The sequence below is a fragment of the Lethenteron reissneri genome, chromosome 31 (assembly GCF_015708825.2).
Source record: "Lethenteron reissneri isolate LAM-NWPU_2019-01 chromosome 31, ASM1570882v1, whole genome shotgun sequence".
NCBI lineage: Eukaryota > Metazoa > Chordata > Hyperoartia > Petromyzontiformes > Petromyzontidae > Lethenteron > Lethenteron reissneri.
In genome coordinates this window covers 7,909,629-7,937,530 of record NC_083809.1, presented here as the reverse complement: position 1 = coordinate 7,937,530, position 27,902 = coordinate 7,909,629, and the positions used below count along the sequence as shown (strand labels likewise).

General features: G+C 50.8%; 1 protein-coding gene across 1 annotated transcript in view; it reads left to right on the top strand.

Moving 5' to 3' along the window:
• LOC133349747 (histone-lysine N-methyltransferase 2C-like) overlaps positions 1–18,869 on the top strand; it is a 74,588-nt gene extending 55,719 nt beyond the window's left edge. The window contains 11 exon segments of the mRNA XM_061563465.1: positions 1,032–1,192; positions 3,316–3,414; positions 4,195–5,210; positions 7,094–7,341; positions 8,642–8,778; positions 9,656–9,786; positions 10,833–11,055; positions 12,977–13,093; positions 13,648–13,721; positions 14,435–14,546; positions 16,225–18,869. Coding sequence (XP_061419449.1) covers positions 1,032–1,192; positions 3,316–3,414; positions 4,195–5,210; positions 7,094–7,341; positions 8,642–8,778; positions 9,656–9,786; positions 10,833–11,055; positions 12,977–13,093; positions 13,648–13,721; positions 14,435–14,546; positions 16,225–16,317 — 2,411 coding nt within the window. The 3' untranslated portion in view covers positions 16,318–18,869.
• Positions 18,870–27,902: the final 9,033 nt, after the last annotated feature.

Genomic DNA, 27,902 nt, shown 5'->3' with positions numbered 1-27,902 from the left:
GTATTCAGGTGGGACCGTCACAGCCAAATTTACTGTATCAAGTGAGGAGAAATCCAAGAGACAAGATCTTAAATACAAGTTCAGGGGAGGGGGGAGGGGCTTATCTAAATGTGGTAGTCAGGAATTGGAACGGTGGGGGGGCGGGGCTAGAAGGGAGGGTGCAATTGGAGAACCTAAACCAGGGTTACGGTCGATGTTGGCTGCTAAATCCAAAATAGCAGCACTGTTAAACGCTGTGGATGTCAACACTTGGTAAAATAGACTAGTACCTATCAAATAAGATGGTACAGGTGTATTGCAGTCTCAATCGGTTAACTTGCTGTCACACCTGCGTTGGTCCATAACTTCCTGCCAGCAAGTCTTCGACACGTTACATGGCCTCAAAGTGCATCTAGCCTGGCACAAGTGCTCTGGTGATGTCACCGTCACACGGTGGTGAATGGCGGCTGTTAATGTTATTGTATCGCACTTTTGTGTGTGTGATGTACCGCATTTGTGTGTGACGCATGTGTGCAGTGTACCCCCACACACAATGCGTGCATTGTACCACAGACTACAGACACATTTCCAGCATATACTAGTGCACTCCACACCACCCCCTCTGCTTTTAGACAATAAATCAATCACATATTAAACATTTTTAGAGGGTGGTGCAGTGGTGCCATACTGAATACACTGTCCTATGAACCCAGTGAACTGGGTTCGATACCCAGCCCAGCTAACATTGGTGGCGAGTGATATTAGCTGCAGTCCTAGGCCCACCGTTCACCAACCCATACTGACCAACACGACGAAGTATGGTTAAACAACCCCATCACCAACACTGCATGGGGACGCCTTCATCCAGCGGTGGATTTTACGTGGCTGTAAAAATATGTATTCAAGAAAAACCACGTGCACTCTTATCCTCTGCTCAGCTGCATCATTTGTCTCTGTGCAACACAGCCACACACGCACATACACCTCCCATTTACCTATGAACCGGCTGACCGTGTGTGTGCGCGTGCGTGCTTGCTTGCTTCGATGAGCAGCGTTGGTGAAGGAGGAAGCGGCGGTTGCCGGTTCCACCAGCGGCACCGCAGCGACACCGGGGCACGCAGGGGCCAAGCCGCAGTGGTGCCGCCACTGCGACGTGTCGGTGATGGACGCCGGCGTGCGCAAGCCGGCCAAGGAGCTCGCCGGGATGCGGCAGGTGCGATGAGTCGACGGGAGATGGGCCGTTATCGTTACATCGGTCTTTTAGACCGTTTGTTTGCCGCCAAAGTGGCGGGCGCAAGGAGCTGCTGCGTGAGAGGCGGTTTACGCAGCGTTGATCTTAACCTAACAACTACCCAGGTAGAGCAGAAACATTCCCGCTTGTCTAATCTTTTAAGTCGTGGAAACTTTTCACTGGCTTCTAAGCTGAACAACATAACCCTGACACTATCCCAAACAAGCTTTGCCATAGCCTTAACCATTCGAGAACTTGGCCTACTGATTCTTCGCAATCTAGCCCTGTTTCTCACCCAAACAATACGAATCCAATAACCCAAATAAATATATCAACCTATCCTTGACGCTCATAATTTATTCCGAAACTTAACTCTTACAATAATCTCAACCCTTAACCTTGCCCTATCCCAACCAACCGATGCCTTATCATACTGAGTTCTCACCATAATTCTAACAACTTGGTCATGACACTAATCGTAACAATTACATCATCATTACCCTAACCCCTGACAAACCCAGTCTTTTCCCTCATTGATCTTTGGAGGGAGCTGCCCCTCCGTGTAGTTGAATTGGCAGTCGAGGCTGCTCAAGGTGAGTGCTGTTGGGCTGAGTTTGCGTTGTCTGCCAGGGCGGTAAGTTGACGGCGACGGTTTGCAGAGACGCAGGGACTGAAGCGGTGTCTGCGAGCGTGGGGCTTTGTCCGTTGCGACGACAGCATCCCGGCACGTGGACAGAGTGTCTCAAATACGGCGCTCTCTCTCACTGTGTCTCTCACTGGCGGTGGGGCAGTCGCTCGCCGTGCCCCGACTCCATCGGCGTGCGTCCCCGTGTCCATTCGATTCCGCCCGTGTCATCGTGGCCCGCCCGCTATCGTCTCGCGCGTCCGCCGCCTTCCGTGTGCTTTTCGCCGCCGCGTGCTTGCGTCCTGTGCGCGCTTTATTTGTTTGTCGTGCCGCCTCCTCCTCCCCCCCCACACCCCCCAAGGTCAGGGTCAATGGTTTCGAGCTGCGCTTAAGAGACGCAGAGGATAGTTGGTGGAAGTCGTAGCCAGGAGCTGAGCGACAAGTGAGAAAGTTGTCTCTCACTGCCAGTCTACTACAGAACCCTCACTCGTCTCGTTAGTTTACTTGAGTGTCGCTCGGAGAGCACTGGCGAATTTCACTCCTCATCGGCTGTAGCTCCCACTGAAGGTGGGTAGGGCCCTTATACAGCCCAAAATACAGCCCAAAATACAGCCTCGAACAAAGCTACCAAAACAATGCCCAAGTCGACTCTAAAAACAGGCCACAAAATAGCCACTTAACACCCAGGTGCTGAAACTCATGTGTTGATAGGCAAGCTGTTTTCTTTATATTTTTGCATAAATCCAGCCAAAGTACAGTCGTGAAAAATGGCTGAAACTGGCTTTCCACCAACACATAAATCGATCCCCAGGTCGATTTATTCAAAACGGCCACCACCACTTAATGTGCCGCTTCCTACCATCTCAGACCTGATCCGTATCTCGTGCTTCCATCCTTCTTCTTAGTACCACTCTAATCTCAGTCCTGCTATGCAGTGCTGCCAATTATTAGTGCCGCTCCCCAGGGCTTCAGTGCTACTCGCAACCCAATATTGCCCACGAACATTCTCAGTACAACCCATGAACATCTCAAACAGCCCACCAGCTTCTCAATGCTGCCCATCAACATCACAGCACTACCCATCAACATCATAGCACTACCCATCACTATCTCTGTATTGCCGAGAAATGTTTCCATCCAGCCATGGAACACATCAGTGCTACCCATCGACGTCTTGGCGTTGTCCTACATCCCACTTCTCGGCACCACCATCATTTCAATGCCGCCCACCAGTGTATGCCCTTCGTGCTGCCCTCCCAACATTTCACTGCCGCCCTCCCCCCGCCAACAAACATTTCGCTGTCGCCTCCACTACCGCACCTCGGTAGTACCGCAGCCAACCCCGACATTCCATCACCGCCTTCCACCTCCCAGTGCCCGCCGCCCCCCTCAACCCCGCCCCACCCCCGGCGGCCGGACACGCGGGGCGTCCCGACACCGGGCGACACGTGCCCGTTGTGTGCCCCCCTTGTGTGCGCAGGACGGCGCCGCTGGCGATGGCTCAGAGAGCCAGGACTCGGACGAGGTGTTTTGCAGCAACGCTTGCCTCATGCAGTACACGGTGGCCTTGCAAGCCAAGGTAGGCCGGCAGCGCTTGGCCCCCCCCTCCCCCTGCCGAGACCCTGCCTGCCCGCCCGTCCACCCGCTTGCGCTCGTGGCTTATCGGCGATCGTAGGTGTTGCGGGGGGTTGGGGGGGTGGAAACGCCCGGTCATGCTCCGTGTCGCTTGTGCGCGCTTTTGTTGAACGCGACCGCGTGGTGCCGCGCGCCGCTGCGGCCGTTGTTGTTGTTGTTTGTCATGCGTGAGGATACGGACGTGCGTTCGCTCGCAGTGCACGAGTACTCTTCGCAGCACGTGTGTGTGTGTGTTGTACGGCGTGTATCGTGTTTTGTTTTCTCTGTTCCTCGACAGGCTCCGCAACCAGGAAGGCCTGTTGCTGTTATTTTGGTCTGAAATGAATGATAAGCGCTCTCATAGCTTTCGTAATTGACTTCATAATTTTAACTCTCATGCATGGATTATGAAAAGGAACGAAAATAGGTTTAATGTGATTTTAGGAGTCAAGGACCCCCCCCCCTTCATCCTCCCCAACCCCCCCCCCACCCCCCCATGCGTTGAATGTTTCGCATTGCGCCTCGGCATCTCGGCGCTCCTTGTGTGACGTGTCATCTCAACCGTGCCATGGTCCTACGGCAGTGCAGCCGAGATAGAATAGAACCCCGTCGCTCGCATGCTGCTGCTGTGGAGCGATATTGCCCCCCCCCCCTCCCCCGAACGTGTCTCGCACCGCACACCCTTTGCGCGACCCTTATCGGTGACACCCCCCCCCTCCCCCCACCGCGTGTCTGCGCCCGACAGCAGGGTGCCCTGCTGGGTGCGGAGCGCGCGCGGGGCCCGGGCGGCACCACGCACGCCACCCGCAACGTCCTCCTGCACCACTACAGCAGTGGCGCCACCTCCCTGTCGCCCAAAAAGCCGGTGCCCGGCATCGCCGGGGTCGGCCGCAACATGCCGGGCAGCGTCACCGACCGAGCCCCGTGCCAGCAGCGCCACCCGGCCCCTCCGCCGCCGCCTCCACCTCCTCCTCCGCCGTCGTCGTTGTCATCATCCGCATCCTGGGCCCCATCTACAGCTGCGGGGCCGACGGCGCCGGCTCAGGACAAGACAGCGCCGCCGCCGCCGCGGACCGACCCGGAAAAGCCGCCGCTCCGGACGCGGATCCGCATGACGCGGCCGACGCCGGCGTCGGCCGAGACCCCCCGCTCCCACGGCAAACGGTGCAAGGTGCTGCGTTGGCGCAAGTGGGAGGAGAGGCTGCTGACGCCGCGGCGCACCTTCAAGCCCGCCACGGACGAGGAGATGGACGAGCTGGTGCGCAAGCTGGGCACGTCGCTCAAGCCGGCGCCGGCGCCGCGGGATCGCCGCCGCTGCTGCCTGTGCCAGGAGACGGGTGACGGGCTGACGGACGGGCCGGCCCGGCTCCTGAACCTCGACCTGGACGTGTGGGTGCATCTGAACTGCGCGCTCTGGTCGTCGGAGGTGTACGAGACGCAGGCCGGCGCCCTCATCAACGTCGAGTCGGCGGCGAGGCGCGGCAACGCCACGCGCTGCGTGATGTGCCAGCGCAGTGGCGCCACGACCGGCTGCCACCGCATCCGCTGCGCCAACGTGTACCACTTCGCGTGCGCGCTGCGCGCCCGCTGCACATTCTTCCGCGACAAGACGGTGCTGTGCCCGGCTCACCGGCTGCGCGGCGCTGCCGCCGACGTGGAGCTGGCGTGCTTTGCCGTGTTCCGACGCGTGTTCGTGCAGCGCGACGAGGTGGCGCAGCTCGCGGGGCTGGTGCAGCGTGCCGAGCACGGACACACTTTCCGGTGAGCGCCGGCTTGAAGGGCCGGTGTAGGGAGCCGATCGGGGGCGGGGACAGGATAAGGAAGGCAGAGTGGGGGGGGGGGGGGGCAAGGGACGTTATTTGTATTTCTGTGGTCGTGGCTAAACTATTCAAATATTTTCATTTTGCCAGGGAAATCCCACTGAGCTATGTAGCTCTTTTCCAGAAGCGACTTGGCCAGAAATGATAGCTCAACAAAGTAGCCTATCACGTGGAAATGCATAGGACTTTCCGCCTAAATCCCAAGTCTTATCAACATCCCCTAAAATATTCACCGAGAAATTAAGCCCTGCCTAATCCAGCCCCGGGAGGCACCAACATTCCATTCCCTGGGGATACGAGTCATTCCCTGGTTGGAGAGGGGGCAGCATATGGACCTGATGCTCGGATCACGGCGTCCCGAATTAACGTCCAAATCGTAATTCATTTATTTTTTGCACATAAACGCCGCGACCCACCTGGCACGGATCATTCTTTCATGTCGTCCAAGCGCAGCGAGGATGAATGCGCAGAAGAGCTGAACAAGCGAATGCACTCCATGCTCGGGTATGGGCAGGATTATAAGTCTTATCCAAAGCTGCTCAAACTGCCTACACCACTTAAGTCCTTTATTTGTCATAGCGGTTTGCATAATACAGTGAAACTGCTCCCTTATCTTCATTATTATTTGTGACCTACTAATGTCTGCAGCCAGGATCAATCTATGACAATGCAATTACCTGCAGATAGTTAACAGATGAGATGCGTTGCACCGTTAATTCCTCCTGTTTGATAATACTTCTCTTGTCCGTATGCATTTGTACAGATAGGTTTTTTTTGCGGTTAAGCCATAGTCCCCACATACCGCTCGTATCAATACGGATAAGAGGAGCAGCAACCCACTACTCTGTAGAGTAACATTGGTATAAACTCTTGTTACAATATGAACAGCGCATTGAAAACGTGTACTATTTTATTTACTGTTCACAAAGTGTGTTCACAAATCCACACTGAGAAACGCGATGATTGACAGAGGGGTGTAAATAATTTTTTCGATAGTGTATTTATACAGAGGTACTGCAGGTAAGTAGTTTACAGTTTTAAAGGCATTGTTTAACAAGACAACACTTGCCACCATCCTTCAAACCGATTGGTGAAAAAAAGCCAAGGTTTGTTTACATTATAATATAATGTTTACGCGAAAGCCGGGGGCTTATGGGACCCCGGGGGTTCCCGCCATAAGGTTCATATGTTCACTCACAACCGGTCTCGTGCTCTGACCCATGAGCTACCCATCCACCTCGTGCCAACCCCTCGTCAAAACCTGTGCGTGCCACAACTAGATTTTATATTTTACAACACATTCCTGCGGAGGGAGCTGGTAGGAAACATTGGGTTGCTCGGTCAATGGCCAGGGTCAACGGCGGCGTGGTGTATTCCGCAAATATGGCCGACTGGGCGGGCACAAGCTGGCGTGAGTAGGTTAAACGTTGAGTTTTATAAGGGCACCACGGGGTGACCAGCCCCTCCCCACCCAGCCCCACCCCTCCCACGCCCCACCCAGCCCCACCCAGCCCCTTCCCACCCTCCCCTCCCCACCCAGCCCCTCCCCACCCTCCCCTCCCATTTTTGGATGCACGATGGACGGACACAATAATCCCCTGTGGGCTGGTGGAACCAGGTGGTTCCTACCAGTATTATGAACCACTGTAGATCGTATGTAACTGTATATATTTTTTCTCATTGTTTCAAAAAAATATCTATTTTTTACTCTACTTGTGAGTTTTAGAATGTGATGTCTCTTTGAGTGGCAGATTTGTGCCAGAATGCGGCCACGTATGTAAACTAAAAATGCACTTGACATCCTGCGTGCGGTTGCGGGTGCAGGGTTGGCAGCCTGATCCTGCGCTCCGTGGGGCAGCTGCTGCCCCAGCACGCGGCAGCCTTCCACAGCGCGTCGGCGATCTTCCCGTGCGGCTACGAGGCGACACGCCTCTACTGGAGCACGCGCTACACCAACAAGCGCTGCTACTACCACTGCCGCATCGGGGAGGCTGGCGGGCGGCCGCTCTTCTCGGTGCGCGTCGTCGAGCAGGGCCACGAAGAGATGCTGCTCTCCGACTCCTCGCCCAAAGGTGCGAGCAGCAAGAGAGCCAGGCCAGCCCGTCGCCCATAATGAGAGTGGAATTAACATTTCCTCTGAGTGTGTATTTACATGTACAGGCGGTGCCTGCCCCCGTCACACCCCCCCCCTTCCCCACCGCTTATACGACGTCGTAAATCGGGGGACCTAGTTTCCCCATAGATGGTAGAAACAGTAGAAATCTCACTTGCCGTCAACAAATCCTCGCAACTAAAATTATTGGACTTCCCCAAGAATGGGGTGTTTCTGCCATATTCAGGGTGTTGTGTGAAGCACGAAGAACGCTGTAGATTAATCCAATCAACTGGGGCTCTTGTCGTGCAGATTAATCAGCCACCTGCACACACCCATTTAATCGTTTGTAAATTAATCGGCTCGTCACAGCTCAAAACAACTGGGATAGGCATCACACCCGAGTGCCATGCCCTCTAATGTTATGAGCATAAGCCCCAGCTGTTGGAAATTATTACTCATTCTATCACAGGACTCACTCCGTGCTAGCGCTACAGCACAAATTGCTTTGTGTCATCTCTCCTACCCAGGACAGTAATTCTAAACCCTGGACCCCATTTTATCCACCAATTTTTTCCCGCCTCAGTACAATTGTGGGCTTGAAAAAAAAATCCTCCAAATTGTATTCCATGTGGGCTATCGATGTCACTTCACGAGATGAATAAGCCGTCTCGCCGATCCGTGCGTCTGAGAATGGTTTGACCGTTTGGCACGTGACGGTCAAACCAATATCTTAATTCTCAGTGCTCAAATTTATTGAAAGCAAAAGAATGTGTATGATATACTGGTTTTTTTTTTGCACGGTCATTGGTGACCAGGATGAGACCATCAAGATATGAACCCATTTTAATCACAAGCAGCTGAAGGCTCGATTTGAACCCAACTTCTCATCAGTGCCGGCTCGGCACTCTGACCTCCGATTCAATATTTTATGACGAATGACCATATGTGTCTTTGTGACCCCCGTGACCTCTAAACATCAAGCCATATGAACTCTCCACGTCACTCTTGACCCTGTTTCCCCATGTCTTCTGTGTAACCCCTAACCTGCATGGCACATTAACCCCCATGTCTGCTTGAGTCTATTCGTCTCCACCTTTGTGTTCCTCTGAGCCTCATGGCACTCTAGCGCACATCTGCCTTCCAACCCCAATGTGTCCTGAATGGTCGGGTATCTAACCCCAGTCTGCACCTTTAACTCTGTGTGCCCTCTGGCCCTGGTTCACCTCCCTAACGGAGTCTCGCGTCCCCCACCGCCCCACCCACGCTGTGCTGTGCAGGCGTGTGGCAGAAGATCCTGGAGCCGATCGCACGTCTGCGCAAGGATGCCGACATGCTGCAGCTCTTCCCCGACTACGTGCGCGGAGCCGACATGTTCGGGCTGTCGGTGCACGCAGTGCGGCGCATCCTCGAGTCGGTGCGTGTGTGTCTGTGCGTGCGAGTTTTCCAGCTCCTTGGGCGCGCATATGTGGATGGCTGCGGTGGTGTGCATGTGGAAACGCTGGCCTGGGGGCGGCCGTCCAGTGGCCCAGCGGGAGCGCGTACGGCGCTCGCTGCAGAGGTTCACAGTTCGGTCCCATCGGCCGCCCTGGTTAATACTGCGTCGTGTTTATTGAACAGAAAAAATACTCGCTGTTTGATTTACAGTGAACGTTAAACATCCCGTGACATCATTCACAAGAGTAGGCCATTATGTGCCCGCCTCAGGGTCCAAATAAAAAAATTCGTAGCAATCATTGTCCACTCCTGCAAAAACTTGGCAGGACCCTCCCGAAAAGAGTCATGGCTCCTTGAAGCTTTCTTGGGTCAACAAGCATCATAATAAATATCATAATTCTGCAGAAAGAAGTGGAGACAGAGGAGAAGGCAGTGCTCATAATTCTAGCTGGGTTATCTGATTATTGAAGAATTGAGTGCTGATTACCAGTCAACTCGACTCATTGGATAACACAGAAAAAGCCTCTGTTTCCTCATGTGCCGCTGGACAGAAAGTGATGGGCAGGGCTTGGTCACGTTATCGGCGTCATCAGCCGCGTCGTCATGCGGGACTGTTGCCTGCCGGGAGTTTCCCAACTTCGGGAGGCAGGCTATTGGGGCGGCTGCCATATTCTAAATTGCCCGAGTAATGAACGACAAAAGAGAAGTCTGTGTCAAGGTTTACGTGTGTGTGTGTGTCTATAGGGCCAGGCTAGTAGAGGTGATCTCAGTCTCATGTGGTCCGCGCGCATCTGTGTACGATTAATATTGATAATAATGAGTTATCTCCGCTGTCCGTTGCCGTGCATGATTCCCAGCTGCCCGGCTCGGAGTGCTGCCTGCGCTACGTGTTCCGCTACGGCCGCAACCCCGTGCTGGCGCTGCCAGTGGCCATCAACCTGTCGGGCTGCGCCCGCACGGAGCCTCGCCTGCGCGCCCACACCAAGAGGTACGGCAGACGCACGGCACGGCCGCCTTACTCTCAAGCCACGCAAACCCCCTTCCCCAGGGGGACGCTTTAATTGATCAAATAATCGATTGTTATTTCACGTGCCGATATTGCCCTCGATAAAAAATAAATCGACATCGGTGCACGTTTCGGTGGGACAGGAACGGTTACGGGGGGGGGGGGGGGTTCTGCTCTCCCGGGTTTGAGATTCATCTCCAGCAAGACCAGGTTTTAGACTCGCTATCTTGATGTTTGGTTTCAAGACTTAGGGACTGGAGACCCACGAGCCCATTGTTTTTTTAATTCGTCTGGATTGATGAACTTTTAGCCACGGGGGGAGTGGGGGGGACCCTTTGCCCTAGTAAACAAAAGCACTCAATAGGCCTCCCCAGGTATTCTCGATTAACCCAGCCACCAGATGGTGCCGTTTGCAGGAGATATTTTACGTGGAGTTGTGACAGAACGAGTAGCATTATTGCCCGGGCTGATACCGTTAACCCATTCCACCACTTGAGAACCTGGTCGGTTTAGTTACGAGTGGCTGCCCATGTTGGACTCCTGGAACTAGGGCCTCTTGTTGCTGCTGCCTCAGCGTCTCTGCAACAGCCCTCATGAGCCTCTCTCGTCCACCTACTCACCGCCAGAGTGTGTGCATCGTGTGTACTGTTCACTGTGGCGAGCGGTGGCAAAAAGCGATCATCGCACTGTGCTACAAACCATGCGACCCGAGTTAAACTCCCGGTCACGTCTGCTTGAACCGATCCTGAGCCCTCCCTAGCTCAACTCGGCATTAAATGAGTACCTGGTGCGATGTGTAAACATCAATGTTGTATAGACAGAGACGGCTGGGTGTGGTGCTGATCCCACCTTTACTTAATGCGCCATGCCAATCTTGATAAATGCTCGCTTACAGCGCTTTGAAACAAGAGTCGGATAAAGGATACACGGGAGGGATCTATGTTTTACTGTGTGGGGAGTGGTGTCATAATGGTAAGCGCACCGGGTTCTTTGCCGTGCAACCTGAGTTTCATTTGCGACCACTGCAGACACGGCAACAGCAGAGCTGCAGAGGGAACGTTCGTCTCTGGTGTTCACTGCAGGCCCCACACGCTCACCAGCAACAGCTCGTCCAAGTCGTTCCAGAGCACTGTGACGGGAGACCTGACAGCGCCCTACAGCAAGCAGTTCGTCCACTCGAAGAGCTCGCAGTACCGTCGCCTGCGCTCAGACTGGAAGACCAACGTGTACCTGGCGCGCTCCAACATCCAGGTACATGCTTCCGTGTCTGTCTGCCTGTCTGTGTGTGTGTGGATATGTAATGTGGGGAGCGGTCGTGTTGTGGTTAGCACTCCGCGCTACGAAGCCGGTGACCTGTATTCGATTCCCGCTAGCGGCCAGCACCATTGACAATTTTCCAAACCGGCCCTGGGCCTCTCGTAGGTCGACTGCCTCACATGAGTACCTGGTGCGGTGAGTAAACATCACCACTGGCAAGACAAGGGCTGCCGGGCATGGTGCTGGTCATCCACCTCCTCGTGCGTTGTGCGGGCCTTCATAGGTGCTCGCTAACAGCACTTGCCCCGGCAGTATGTTAAAACCATATGGGGGCATCTTTGTATGTGTTAGTGTATGCATGTGTAGTGTGACCATCTCCACCCCCCCCCCCCCTCGTATATCAGCGTGACCTTCATAATCTTGACAGCACTTAGTGTACGAGGCTAAATGGGGGGTGTGTATGTGAGCGTGTGCGTGGGAACATTGGGTATATTTGTATATTGGGGGCAATGGGATAATGGTCAGCACACATCACTGTGAACTGAACGACCTGATTTCGATTCATGGCGAGTGTTATATTAACCCAGTCCCTGAGCCCTTTAGTGAGTAACCTGGTGCGGTGTGTAAACATCAGCACCAGCGAGGTGAAAGAGACTGGTCATCATGCCGGCTTTCTTAATGGGTGCTTGCTAATAGCACACACGCGCCACCAGTCTGTTTTTGGATACATATTTGTCTTTTGAGTACATTTGTGGCTGCTTTTGCATGTGTGTGCGTGCACAGAGTATCAACTTGTGTGTCTGTGTGACAGAATGATTTGCGCACTGTGCTACAATGCTGGCGACCCGAGTTCGGTTCCCGGGCGCAGTTAAAATTTCGCAAAAATGCTGTCTGTGTACAGCTTCAGCTAAAAATGAGTAACCTGGTGTCACGTGTGGACATCAGCAATGGGACGTATGTGGTGCTGGCCACACCATCCCATCATCGTGTGCCGTGCCAGCCTGAATGTGTGCCGTGTACTCGCTCGCCAACAGATCGGTCTCTAAAGACCGTACGGGACTCTCGGCCTGTTCCTACTGTACCATGAGGAGTCTAAAAATAATCCTCCCGAGCCAACTTGCGCCACAGGGATTTATTATTTAACATTGATTGATGTTGGTGCATTATTTTCGATTCTTCTTGTGACATAGCTCTTCTCTGATCTATATTTCCTACATTGCTCGACTTCGTTTTTTGTTTTGTAATTTTTGGGTGACCCAGATCCACTCACTCATGCAAAAGAGACTCTATCCTGGTCTCGTGAGTTCTCACCCAGTTAGACAAATACATTTAACTTGCTTATAGGTGTGCAAGTGGCTTAGACAATGGATACATTTTCCTGCTTATGTGTATGATTACTATATAATTCCTGTTCCTTTGTCACTACTGTGTGCACATTTAGTGCCAATGAAGATGCTCCTGGTTGAATGTTGATGATATTGATATGGAGCAGCAGTGTAGTGGTTAGCACACTGCTTTGAACCCGGAGACCCGAGTTCAATTTCCGGTCAGAATCAATATCGGTGACGAATATTTGAATCGGTCCTGAGCCTCCCCTAGGTCGACTTAGCCTTAAATGAGTATCTAGAGCGGTGTGTGTATAACCATCGGCACTGGGGAGACAAAAACACAGCTTTGGCATGATGCTTGGCCACCTGTCCCCTCGTGTGCCGTTCCGCCCTTCATAGGTGCTTGCTAACAGCACTTGTCCCAATGTAATGCAATGCAAATAGACGTTTACGAAACACAATCATGCAATACCATCTGTAATGTGCATTGCTGTTTGGTCCCATTGTTCATTAAATACATTTTGAAGGTCAACAATCTTGCCCAGACTTTACGGGGGACCTTTGTCTTTGTGCGGTGCGTCACTCAGGGCCTGGGTCTGTACGCGGCACGGGACATTGAGAAGCACACGATGGTGATCGAGTACATCGGCACCATCATCCGTAACGAGGTGGCCAACCGGAGGGAGGCACTCTACAAGGCACAGGTAACACCGTCATCACCATCGTCACCATCGTCACCATCGTCACCTGCATCTTCATTACCTTCATTACTGGCCGCCATCATCACTGTCATCCATGATGAGGTGGCCAACCGACGGAGAGATCCTGAACCTTCATCATCATTCCCATAATTACCACCTCCGTCTTCTTTAACTTCACCTGGGTAATAACAATCATTGTCAACTCCATCGATAGCTCCATTATCATTACGCTTTTTTATTGCGTGTTAAACGTGCGAACAATTGTTAATTAAACACGATAGCCGCTCTCTATTACAATGTTAAGGTGGTGGGGCAGTGTCTCCTTGATTGATTTGAGCATCCGGAGGAGAACTGAGTTCGGTTGCCGGCCACGGCTAACATCCGTGGCGAGCGAGGAGTGATTTCTGAACCTGTCCTGATGCCAGTCGCCCACTGCCCTTCACCAAACCCCCCCCACACCCGCATGACTGACACAGCATAGAAAGGCCTTTGCCCAACAGCGGACTGGCAAAGCCTGTATGGTAATGTAACATTGAGATGCGTCGATCTTTCTACAGAACCGAGGTGTTTATATGTTCCGGATCGATGGGGATCACGTCATTGACGCTACACTTACTGGTGGACCGGCCAGGTAAGAAGACGTTCATCGCCGTACCATCAGATCGTGACCTTAGCCTGAAGGAATATGCAAGCCGAAACACAAACACTTCTCTTATTTCTATGCACGTGTGGGGAGGATCTCATGTGGTAGTGGATCGGTAATACATACACAAGTCATATGGCTTTTTGGATATGGTATCTCCAGCATCATCTGGTTATTAATAATGTGTGTACACATGCAGTCGCATATCGCTGGGCCGTGAGATATGGTGACAGATTTGGGAGACTTTCATCCGGCATTGGATTGATCCTACCTGATTATGAAGTAGATGGCATGCTTTCAATGTCTCGAGGTGTACGTGTGTAACATTGTGTACATGTGCGTAAAAATGAACCAGAAGCGGTAATTTTAAAGAATCCAGGGAAACATCAGCGGCAGCTGAAACCTGGATTCGAACCCAGGATCTCGGCGGGTGCCAGCTCAGTACTCTGACCTCTCTGACAAACATTGTACTATTTAACGCAGGCCTTCCGACGGCGGTCCACCTCATACTGAATACAAACCAACGAAGAGAGGTCTCGTCGTCAAATCGCATTAAACGTCGCCGTTACGTATTCGCCGATTTAATTCCAAATGATTCCTCGCGACTCATCGATCACGAATGTCTGCCGTGTACGGTGATCGCGACGGGCAAACGATGACGATGATGACGGCGAGCGTGTTGTTGCGTCCGGCGCGCGCAGGTACATCAACCACTCGTGCTCGCCCAACTGCGTGGCCGAGGTGGTGAACTTCGACAAGGAGCGCAGCAAGATCATTATCATCTCGAGCCGCCGACTGCAGAAGGGCGAGGAGGTAACGGGCCTCGCACCTCGTGCACGTCGCCTGCATTCACATCGCTAGATTCAAATCGCCGGATTCTAGATCCCCTCGGTGTCGATTACACGCCTACCTCCCAAAGAACAAAACCAACTTCGCGCATCTGACCAATCGCGGCCGTCGAGGATTCGAGCGATCGGCAATCTCGCTCCAACCCTACAGGCACCCTCCTCCCTCCATCCATCCCTGCACCACGTTACCACGGCGGTTTTTTGTTTGTTATCGCGATGACAAAAGTTGGCAGAATCCGCGAGGCTATCCATAGCTTGGCGTGTCTATAACGGTGCGTCCCGAACTGTGCAGATAACCGCTGTGCGCTGGGTACGAGACTATTTGTTTTTGCCCGCCCGCGCGCATGCAGTATTAACTGTTGTTACCTTGGGGCGGCGGGGGGTAGAGGGTTGCTGTGGTGAGACTGGCCTCCGTTGGCAGGCATCCCCCATCTGTGATGTTCTGTCAATACTGGAGAACTCGTGAGATAAGAATCTGATATTGGGCCTTGAGTGATGTCATTCGACAATCAGCAGGCTGCACTGCATGCTGCTCTTCAGAGTCAATTCACTTGTGGGTGGCTATGAACAAAGATCAGGAAGTCTTCCACTCTGAGCCTCAGTGTTACAGGACTGTTGTGGTACTCTTTGGTTCTTTCGGTAAAGTCACGTAGGTAGAAAAATAATAATAGATCACGAAGTTTCGATCGTCGTGTGGCGATCGAAACCTTGTGATCTATTAATTTGTTTCTACCTACTTTTTTACCGAAAGAACCAAAGAGTGGATTCCTGCAGTCACGAAAGCTTCAAATCCAGATTGACTGTTGTGGTTTTAGTGATGAAATCCAAGAGTCTTTTGATATCTCTGGATTAATGTTCCGGAGGATCGTACTTAGGATGTTTTATCAATCCCTGTATGACAGTTTAGAGTGGCCAGAGAAAACCCTTGCATGCGAGTGGATAACACCTAAACTAAAAGCAGATCGGCCAGCAACCTACTTTCTACACTGCGTCCTCTCGGCACCCTCACTGGCACCGCCAATGGCAGAGTCACACTTGATGTTTCACCAGCTCCGCTTCCAGGTTACTGGGCTACAGCTGTACTCCACCAAATCAAGTGAAGGGATAGTACCAGAGGGACTGACCAAATAATCCAGAATGCACCCAGATCTTGGTAACTAAGCAGGCTTGAGCCTGGACAGCGCTTGAACTGCCGTGCATGGCAACTGTTGCGTGGTCACGTCAACAGGAGGCAGTGCAGCATAAAATCTATTGTTGAGCTATAACCTTTCTCCAATGTCTGTACTCTCTGCCTTCGCCGACTTGCATTGACCAGCATGATGAAGAGTGGTCAAATAGCCACCACGACCCCGCCCGGTGCGTGGAGAGAGGCTCCCGTTAACCGTGGATTGACAAAAGCGCCATACCGTGCGCACAACATGACAGCAGATGTATTCATTATTAATTTCTACAACTTACTTTCATCCTCTGCCACTCCTGCCCCTTGTCTTTTCCCGCATCCGTCTCTTCTGCCTTCCACTCCACGAGCCTACTCGCACACCACGTTCAACCACGCAAACCCGCACACCACGTTCCCCCGCACACCACGCTCACCAACAATTCCCGTCTCCCATCGCCCCCCCCCACCCCTCTTTGACCCTCAGTTGACCTACGACTACAAGTTCGACTTCGAGGACGACCAGCACAAGATCCCGTGCCACTGCGGGGCACCCAACTGCCGCAAGTGGATGAACTGAACGGAGCGAGCAAAGTGGGGGGCGCGTTCAGCCCCCCGCCGGCAAATCACGACGCGAGTCTCGCAACGTCAAGAGAACCGCAGCGGCCCCGGTCCTCTCGCTGGGCCCAGGTGTACGGCGCCGTCCTGCGGGCCGCGAGGGGCGGGCGAGGAGCACGAGGAGGAGGAAGAGTCGGTGGGCCACGTCGCGTGAGATAAATCGTGAACGGAGCTCCATGTGTAAAATACAAACAAACGGAAACAATCGTTTCGACGGGATGCGGGCAGATGCAGTGGTGCGAGCGTCAAGCTAACGGTGGCATGAGAGGTGCAAGGAATCGGACTGGGCATGAGCGGGCACGCGGCACGCACGCCCGGAGAGCAGAGGGCACGGTGCCAACGCGCGACCCCATCCACTTGAACGCACCCCCCCCCGCCGCCCCCTGCCAACGAGCCCCTCCGCTCTCCGCTCCCGCGCGCCGGGGCCTGACTCGAACCCGCATGGTTTACAAACCTCCTCCCCCTTATTCAAATCGTGTCGCTAAAAAGGGTTAGAAATAGCTTTGTACCGCTTGGTTTAAGTATTGTTTCATTTTTTGTTTTGTTCCTAACGTGTATCGCGTTGTGTTGTCATTTTTTTTTCACACGTCGGTAACGTATTTGTTTTTTTTATACCGATTTTTAAAGCTCCTCCGCACGGTTAAACAAAAAAATATTTACAAAATAAAAAAACGAACATTGAAATACGTTGTTTAGGGTACACTTTGTCTGTAATAATAACAACAATAATGATGTTGACGATGATCATTTTTCTCGCGTTTGTTGTGTCTCTACGCCGCCAAAACGCACCGGTAAATGTACATACGATGGACCAAACAGCTGTGCATTTTTTTGAGCAAAAAAAAAGGGGAGATATGGGGCGCGCGTGAACAGAAACAAAAATCTTAGAAAAACGAAATCTGCCAGTCTGCACTTGTGGGTGTGCCCAGAGACTCGAGATCGAGGCGTCAACGCTGGGGGTGGACCCATCGAGCACCCTGGAGGGAATGATTTTAAAACAAACGAAACGGCCAATGCTGCTTTGCACTTCAGAGTAAACTCTTTTTTCCGTTTATTTTAGTATGTTTGTTGTTATCTTTTGCTACTGTTATAGTACGAAACGTTAAACACAATGACGATTGATGATGATGATGGTGGTTGATACTACCCGCTGAATTTTTTTATTATCCGTTTTCAAAGGTTAGATTAATCAAGGGGTAGAATGTCAAGTGCAGGATGATGTTTTTTCATAAAATCAAGATGTGTAAAAAAAAAAGGTTGTTTGTGACTTTGCAGAAGCGTCTTGAAGTCGACTCAGACCAAAATCTTCTTAATATTAATAACGATGCAGATAATAATAAATAAAAATGGATACATAGTGCGTGGGCGTTATTTTTAGAGACTTAAAATATAAAAAAAGCAAAAAATAACAAAAAAAATGAAAAATATAAAAAATGTTTGTTTAACAAAAAAAAATTCTATTACAAAAAACAAATCCTCGGGAGTTGACAAACGAACGGACGCGATGATGACGATGGTGTATTGTGTGCCGGGCATATGGCACCGCAGGTATTGTTATTGAGACTGTGAAGACAGTGGGCGCAAGATTCTACGTTTGCAGGACCAGTCGTGCAGATGTGTGAGCGGTCGCGGTCGAAACCGTCGTGTGCGTGGGCCGCCCTCTCCCCACTCGCGATGTCGCCTGGTGTCCACGTTGCGCCTTCTCCTGTTCTAACTCATCCTGATATCGGAGGAGAGGGGGGGGGGTGCGCGTAACTCATCAAAGCTTTATTTACCCACTTGTAATAACACGTTATCATCGTTTACAGCTGCCAAGTTACCACTTTTTTCGTCTTTATTTCGGTTCCCCCCCCCCCGCCCGCTCTGTTTATTATTATTATTAATACCAAGTGTATAATTCGTTCGGCTTTATTGTTATGCGTAGTGGGCATAACTTTCTCTGACTTGCGTTAACATTTCAAACCCGCGTTGGGGGGGGGGGGGGCTTGCATTCGTCAAGATGGGTGGGTGGGTGGTTTGCGTGGTGAGTTCATTGGGATGGGGGGGGGGTGCGTAGGTTGATGCTGTATGTGGCAACGCAAGGGGCATTGCTGATGGGGATTTGCTCCTCGGTGGGATGTATAATGGCATGCATTCTGTTGTTTTTATTCTTATACCAGCTCTAAAACCACCCTCCCACCCTGTAACCCCACTTGTCGCCGCCCGTGGTCTCCCTCTCGACCACCGGGAAGGTGTTGTACATAGTCACTAGCGTTTGTGAGCGAGTGTCGACCGCCGCCTCTTCCCTTCCTCGCTGGCCCCACTGCCACCATCGCCGTGTGTGTGTACCGATTGTACAGTGACGCGAGAAATCGCCATCGGCCCAGCACCACCACCACCACCCCTTCTTCTTTATCGACATCCATCCACTTAACGAGCGGTGGGTGGGATGGGGTGGGGGGGGCACAATAGCCAGCCAGAAAAAAAATAAAAACGATTATTTGAAGATGGTTTAAAATATATTTACAGATAATAAACATTTATGGATACAATAAACGCCCGGGCGTCGCGTGCTTCTTCAGTGTGTTTTTGTGTCAGACCGTGAACATTTCAGAGTGTCCTGGAGACGCGACGGATTGTGGGGGGGGGGGGAGATTCTTCAGCGCGTTTGCGTTGAATGCAGTGGGCAGAGAGACGTGTTCGTTGAGCACAAATCGTCCACATTGCCGACTTGGCCATTATTCTCGTTTAAAATTGTGAGAAAATCCCGTCTAATCGTGCCTCGTGCGTGAATTTAGCTGTACATGATTATAATTATTTTTATTCTAATAATATTTTAATCATATTTTATTATTTCCCTTCTCCGTGACTTTACCGAAAGAACCAAGAATATGAATCCCTGCAGTCACGAAAGCTTTAAATCAAAATATAATTATTTTTGTTACTTTGGGTTGAACGCTTCTCCCGGCGCTGCGTCGCTTCGAGGGGGTTCGACCATACTTCACCACTTTGGTGAATGTGGTTGGGGGGGTGTCCGTGACTTGTCAGCCTTGGCGGGGCATCGATTGTCAGCCATGGCCAGGTTCATAGTTGCAGTGAGTGCACTTTACCACTCACTGTACCATATAAATTGCCTAAATTATAAATAATATATTCTACTAAGTCGGCACGTAGCGATTAATTGATTTATGCATTTCAAATCAATTCTTACAATACAGGCGTCACATCGTGCGTGCAATAATTTATGCTTAACGGTGTACAAAAATTACACGCCCATTTAGAAATTAACCTCGCGGGAATGGCGTGCCAATGATTCACAATGCAATCAAGGCGGCAACGTGAGACGATCATCAATTTATGAATGGATTCGTGTCGCCGTTTCGAGCGCAGCGCGCTAACCACTGCGCCACCAGTCAATGGGATTTCCTGCGCGTGTGTACGTTGAACTTCTTTCGCACCGCACGTAACCCACCGTGCTCATTGGATGTGCGTGAGTATGAGCTTTTTGAAGGACGCTCATCTGTTTTATAGCTCGTGCTGGTGATTCCACATTCCTATGGCGAGTATCAAGAGGACAACCACTTCCACCCCCACCATGACCTCATTGCAGTATGTCCCTATTGAAGTGATCAAAGAAAAGGACGCGCGCGTCTTCGTGAGTGTCCGATGCGCCGATGTCAATACCTTCAATCAGAGATTCTCGGCACTGCCGAGATCCTGAATTCGATAGCCCTGGGGCTTGCTTGTTTGTCTTCACAGTCCCTATCGTCTCTATTGGCAGCCCCGAAGTCCCTGGAACAGATGTCTTCTTATTCCCGTGGTGCTGGTGCTGGGGGCCATCACCTCTGGGGAAATAAAATGGGAACAGAAGCCGAGAAGTGCGCAAAAAAACGTGGAGGAAATGCGTGCTCTCTGGATTATGCTTGGAGTTGATATTGGTGGCATTGAGGGGCTGAGAACCGAGACAAAATCTTGACAGCCATTTGTGGCTAAATCCGTAGGGAGCTTGGTGTCGTCACATTCAACCGCGAAGTGACCAGGAGACGGCAGTGGAACAATTGATTGAATCCATCTGTGTGGAGCTGGTCAATGTTGCCCTCTGGTGTTGCGTGGGTTTTGGCAATTGCCTCCCACATGAAGCCAAACACTCGAGTAGAATTGGAATTGCACACAAACCCGATCTATAAACCAACATGAAATATTTGTCTTCTGTCTCGGCGAAGTTGTTCCTCGGTAAATGAAAACCACGCTTGCTATGGGACGGAAGCAGTGGCAGCAACAACATTAATCAGCTATGGCTGAAACATCAGCGGCACCTCTGATTCGCGCGGTTGGCTACGTACGGTGCGACAGAAATCCACCTTGATGCACTGACCAGTGTGGTGAAGTATGGTAAAGAAACCCCCATGACCACACATTGCGGGGAGGCCGACATCACGTGTCGTACTGTATTGACAAAGCGCTGCGCATTATCATATCCCAGTCATTGTACAAGGTCACTCGTGGCCGAGCCGTGAGAGATGATTTTTTTATCTTTACACACACGGTGCTTCAAAACAATGTTAACACTTACATGGGACTATCGTTTTTAATGGAAGAAGAACGTGTAATACACTGTAACATGATAACAAATATTATGTTTCTTCACCTGAGGACGGCTGCTTGCGTTGTGGCCGAAACGTCGTGAGAATTATTTTATTATGTTTTATTTTTATTATTTTATTATTTCCATTCTACGTGACTTTACCGAAAGAACCAAGAAGATGAATCTCTGCAGTCACGACAACTTTAAATCGAAAATTAAATCGAAATTGAAATGTTATGTTAATAGCTTCAAAAAGTCAGTCTCTGCTTGTTCGCCATCGTTGTCAACACGTGCCTGGAATCTTCTCCAGGTGGTCTCCAGAGCCCGGAGGAACAGTTCTCGTGGTATTGTTGCAAATTCTCCGAAGTGTAAAAAAAAAAATAAGCACCCTGTATATATATTATCCAGGTGATATATGGCGAACCACTTTTGTTGTTGTTACAATTCAGGAGTGTCAGTCGTGTTCGGCAAGCGACTCGCGTTGAATGTTGTTGTCGCGAGCTCTCACTCGCCTGAGACCGCGATGAGATCCCTGGCGCGACGCGAGGCTTCTCTGCCGGCCACGGAGTCTCTCTCTCGAGGTGGTGGTGGTGGCTTCGCTTCACCGCAGTGTCTGTCCGTCACGGTCTGGTTCTCTCTCCCAAGCGGCAGGCGGGAGGCGCGCGCGCGAAACCAAAGGAGTCTTCTCGTGCCGAGGACATTCGCGGGGAATTGCGGCCTCTTCGCGTGTGACGACGTGTTGACAGTGGGGACAGCAGCAGAGCAGAAGGAGCGATCTCCAACCGAACGGAGATTTTACAAGAAACTTTGGTTGCCGGAGCAAAGGATGCGTGGCGAGGAGTTGGGTGAGATGAGAGGGGAGAGGTAGGAGAGTGTGTGGAGGGGAGTGAGATGAGAGGGGAGAGGTAGGAGAGTGTGTGGAGGGGAGTGAGATGAGAGGGGAGAGGTAGGAGAGTTTGTGGAGGGGAGTGAGATGAGAGGGGAGAGGTAGGAGAGTGTGTGGAGGGGAGTGAGATGAGAGGGGAGAGGTAGGAGAGTTTGTGGAGGGGAGTGAGATGAGAGGGGAGAGGTAGGAGAGTGTGTGGAGGGGAGTGAGATGAGATGAGAGGGGAGAGGTATGAGAGAGTGTGGAGGAGAGTAGAGTGAGATGAGAGGAGAGAGGTAGGAAAGTACGTGGAGGCGAGTGGAGTGAGAGGGGAGAGGTAGGCGAGTGTGTGGAGGGGAGTGAGATGGGAGGGGAGAGGCAGGTGAGTGCGTGGAGGCAAGTGGAGTGAGATGAGAGGGGAGAGGTAGGAGACGGCTTGGAGGGGAGTAGAGCGAGGTGAAAGGGGAGAGAGCGGCAGGCGTGAGTCAATTGAAGATCTTGAAGACCGTGAGTGCGATTTTCAAATGGGTCCTGGATTGGGTCGGGAGCCAATGAAGACATCGGGGAACGGATGCAGCGTGCGGAGTCTGGCAGCGCCGCCGCCTGCAGAGTGAGCGGTCCCTGCCATGGTAATGTGGAATGTGCACCACTGACGTGAGCCCACCAGCGGACACGAGCCCCGCCCCCTGTCCCCCATGGTCAATCGAGCAACGAAGAACTGTGCAGTGTGCGAGCGTCGTTAGTGACGACCAGCGGTCATGCACTGTGGTCATGTATATGTCATGCATGTGGTCATGTATGTGGTCATACATGTGGTCATGTATAGGTCATGCACGTGGTTATGTATAGGTCATGCATGTCGTCATGCATGTGGTCATGTATAGGTCATGCACGTGGTCATGCATGTGGTCATGTATGTGGTCATGTATAGGTCATGCATGTGGTCATACATGTGGTCATGTATAGGTCATGCACGTGGTCATGCATGTGGTCATGTATAGGTCATGCATGTGGTCATGTATAGGTCATGCATGTGGTCATGTATAGGTCATGCATGTGGTCATACACGTGGTCATGTTGTTGTATATGTTGGTTATCAAAATTTGTTATGTTGTATGCGTGCGTGGGTGAAATTATTATGTTGTATATGTGGGTTATGAATATTCAGTGAAAATAATAATAATTAAATGAAATTTGGCCAAATGTGTAATTATCCGGAAATATGTTAATTTATGTAATTATGCACATTTTAATTATGCCAATTCGAGAGGTAATCGTATTAATTATGCGAGTGGGTGTAATTATGATAATGCAAGTCGTTATGATAACCAGACCCCGCCTCGGTGATGAGGGTGGGTTATCGATCGGAATAAGGCAATTAATCGTATGCAGTTATGCAGGTATGCAGGTGTGGTGTAAGTATGCAAGATTAACTTAGATTAACTCGGCATCGTTGTCTAGGTTCGTCTCATTCTCGCTTTAACATTCCCAGAGTGTGTATTCGTGGTTATATTTTAGGTCCCCGGTTCACCCCGTTATCGCTTTAACATTTACTGAGTATGTATTAGTGTGTTTATTAAGGTCACCAAGTTCAGATCTCAACGCAGAAGCAGATCTTATGCATAGATTTCAGGAAAGAATCACACAACCACTTCTGTATTGATCAATTTATTACTAATTCAACCTTAACTATGATATAGTATGCGAACTCTCAATCCCGGAACGTCAACACGGCATCAATACAGTATCATCAACGATTGTCTGATTTCACTTTGACAACGGCACATGGATCCCGCATAACGCGATGGTTGTTAGTGAGAGAGAGGGTCGTTAAAATATGCAAATACTATGCTAAGAAAACCTTAACGTTAATGAATGATCATACTCAACATTGTTCACGCAGTACCGCACTCCTTATTGATCATACGCAACCCTTATCACGTTGTTAGCACCTTGGGTCACGGGACAGTTGAATATTCTGTAGAGGATGCGAGTACGTGCGGCGATTATGACTGAAAGATACTTGAAAGATTATACGGCGATAAAAAAAACACAATCAAAAACAGTTATTATTCTTAAAGGCACCAATCTCAACAGATACATCGGCAGGTTATCTGTCAACAGAACGGCTCGGAGTAAGGGCCTGCGACGGTGCTCCTTTTCCGAAGATCGTTATCTTATACCAAGTTTACTAATTGGGGACCAGATCACCTGATAAGGATCCGGTGGGCCACCACTCCCCACGTGAGCGTGGCTCGGCGGAAGGAGGTGCCAAGAATCAGTTCGTATTGATGGATCTGTTGGGAATTTATGCGATTAAGAGTACAGCCCACTAAATATTAAAGATAAAAATTACGAATACTCTTATAAACGACGGATGGCCATCACTCGGTCTCGTTGTGATGCCTTCCCAGCCACGGATGGCTTATGGGTTCGAGTGTGTTTGAGTGGTAAGAGTTGTCTTGAATAGTCAGTGTTCGGAGTCGATTCTTTATGTCAAACAGACGCCTGGTGGTCGTGTGGTGAGGGGGCGGTGCGCGTCATACGTATCAGTCGCTCCCCTGTCACCGTGGTGAACTGGTTCGGATGCCCGTTGATACGCTGTCGCAGTTCGGAACCCGGTCGGTAGGTGGCGCCCACAACTCGCTCGCAGCGTGCAGTGTTGGGTCGTCGACCAGGGTGTGCACGGAGCCTCGTCGCCAAACCGCGACCCTCACCACTCCGGCGGCAGCAGAGACCTCCGACTCGGCAGAGGTTGACCCACGCAGGCCGAGTTGAGCTGTCAAGCGGGTCTTGCCCGCCTGCAGAGGAGATGGGGAGCCGCTTGAGTCGAGCCCCGAGAGCCGGCTTTGGTAAGCCGATCGAACTCGGCTGAGTCCCAGACGAGCTGAAGATGAGTCGAGCCGACCCGCTGGTCGCAGCTCGCTCCTGAGCCGACCCTCCCGGTCGAGCTCGCTCCTGAGTCGACCCGCTGGTCGCACTAGTTTCCAATGCTCAGGATCCTTTCCTTTATGCCGAAAAATCCCCCTGGATCCCGCCCACAAGGCGGGGCTTCTTTCGATTTTTGCTGTGTCAGGATCTGTCCGTAGGCAGGTGTGTCCATGTGTGTGTCCGTACGTCCGTATGTCCTTGTGTGCATCACCCACGGTATATTCCGTTGTCACACTCCCTCCATAAAACCCACGAGCAAACAATCAGATGTTACAAATTGCCTCGAAGTCGTCTCTCTGTCTGGGTGCAATATTATCTCTTGTCTGGCCTTCTTCATGAACCCAAAACACAGACGTTACAAATCGTCTCATAGGCGTCTTTGTTCGTGTTGCACAACCTGGAGGGAGGGGCAACACTCTCTCCGACCCGGCGCACAAAGAAATGGTTAAGAAGTTTTAAGTTAACATTTGTCCCTTACTATTTCACAGTTATGATTCTGTATGTAACCTAAGGTCTGTCGTTTCCCATCGTGGTGCTTGACTCAAGTGGAGGTGTTTCCCCGAGCGTATACACACTCCTATCCCGCGCTGCGGGGATACAAAGACGGCCGGGATCTCCCTTTCTCTCCGACCCTGGGTTTAACATCGTTTTTTTTTTATTATGTATTTATATTCGACCTGGTGGTGATTCATCCCGTTATCCTGGCTTTTCCATAAGTTTTACTTTTGTCTTTTCATGCATATGCTTATTATTATTAATTTATTTCCGATATCTTAGGTTAAGGGGTAAGTTTCTTGATCCTAGGAATTCGTATTCCTTGGTGTCTGCATGGTTATATAAGCGGAATATAGTTTACGGTGAATAGCGTTAACATTGATGTTATGTACGATATTATGTATTGTGATGTCTTTAACTTAACTTGTTTGTCAGGGCTTTACTGACACGAAGTTGCATTCCATAGCCCCGCAGTCTTTGCCCCACCCTATCTCTGCTCGCCGTTGTCGTTGCTGTCCAGCTGACGCCGTTAACTCAAGGCCTCATTAATTTCCGTCACTCCTTGTAGGTGAGGGCGGTTGAACCTTGGAGTCAGTTCTGGTTTTTGTCTGCCTGCTTCTTCTTGTGTCCCCTGACCCCGGGAGTTATTATTTCTACTTTTATGGCCTGTCGAAGCCCGACTCGCTGTTGCTGGGCTGGTGTCGTTCCCGGCTTTTTGCTTACGTTTGCAGTTCGCCGTGCTCTTAATTTCCTTCCCTCTTCAACCTTATATCGACTATTCGCTCCTGTCTGGGTGCGATTCAATTCTGACTTAGGAAGGTTCTGATTGTCATATGCTTCGGGTCGAGTTGTATAGAAAGTATTAAAGTATGGAAATAACATTTCATATTGACTTAATGATGGTGATGGTTCAGTAGGCGTAACTTGTGGCCTGGTTTAATTGGAGTGGGTGTGAATATCAATAACTTTAGCCTACCCTGTTGTTAAATTCCGACTTTAACGTTACTTTAATAGCAATACAGAATAATTGAGCTTTTTGTCTTAACTAGGCGAACGCGAACTTCTGGTGACCCCCGCAGCCTTGTTGTTCAGCTGGGTCTGCATCCTTGAGAGATATACAACACTCTTATTCTCGTCTCACTGTGGCCATCACCTTCTGCTCTGGGAGTGTTATTCTTAATTTCAGGTCAAGGGCCCCCTCACGTTCAGACGTGCAGGGTTGTTTAAATCAGCTCCCTCCCCTGTGCACACAGCCTTGAGCTGACCCACTTAATTTAATTCCTTGGCCTTTTTGGGTTTATCTTTGCTCCCTCAGCTGCAGGAGGACAAGGCGTACTTCTACCTCCCCCTTGTGTGCACGTGTTCCAACTAGCTCGGAATCCCTAAACACACAATCAGTGATGATTCCTGGCTTCCTGTGGTTGTGATTTAGACAAAGGCGCCTCTGCTTTCTTCCATTGCCTTTGAGTCGACACTGCCCTATTATTTGCCCATGTGCTGAGGTCATAGAATTCGTTTTGACTTCAGTAATATTAACATTCAGTATTGGATTAGCAAATGGGCAATGGTTCATTGATGTAGCTCGCAGCCTGGTCTCCAATTTGAGCGAGCGCGAGGATCGATAATTTAGCCTACTCTGTTGTTGAATTTCGAATTTTGACGTTACTTTAAAACCATGCAGGATGGTTGGGCTTTTTGCCTTAACTATGTCTGGCTGACACTCCCACTGTCTCTGCCGCCTGCACGGGTGACATGTGCCCGTTCATCAGGCCTTATCTTTCCTTGAAGCAAGGTTGCAAATTCTGCCATCCTAGCCCTCCTCCAGTTCATTACTTAACAACACCTGGTGTTTTGCAGTTTGCTGCGCTTTGGTGTGTTTCCTTCATTAAAAAAACAAGTAAAAAGATAATATATAAAAATATCATCAAATATTATTAATCTCAATTTTGGAAGAAGGGTTAGTATACAACAATGTATAGGTCATGCATGTGGTCATGCATGTGGTCATGCATGTGGTCATGCATGTGGTCATGTGTAGGTCATGCATGTGGTCATGTTTATGTCGTGCACGTGGATCACGTTCTGCTCAGGGCAGCCTGTGACGTTCGTGATGTAGGGCTGCGTGCTGGCGTGCGTGCGTGCGTGCTGGCGTGCGTGCGTGCTGGCATGCGTGCATGCGTGCTGGCATGCGTGCGTGTGTGCGTGCGTGCGTGCTGGCATGCGCTCTGTTTATTTGTGCCTCTCCAAACGTAAGCTCGTTGACGGCAATTGCCAAATTGTCATTTCCTGGACGCTTATAGATTTGACATTGACGTCCCTCGGCTTGGGAGTGAGTGAGAGTGAGAGAGAGAGTCTATACCACTCGACCGAACTGCCAAGCAGTGCTGTAGTTGCCATTTGGTTAAAAAATATTAAGATTTGTTCTCGCCACGACGAGAGGGCTTCAGCACAGAGAGAGAGAGTTTGTGTACATTTGCTGTTCCTCCCCCGGTGAAGGAGCGCAGACCACAGATTGTAAATGTTGTGGCTTGGCTCTCCAACACACCGGTGTGCTGTACTAGTATACTACACTATACACTACACTATACGCTACACCACTAGTGCTGTACTAGTGACGAATTGGCCACGTTCTGTTGACGTGACAACCCTCACTAGTTGGCTGTGTCAGGTGGTGGCGGGTTTTAACGCCGTG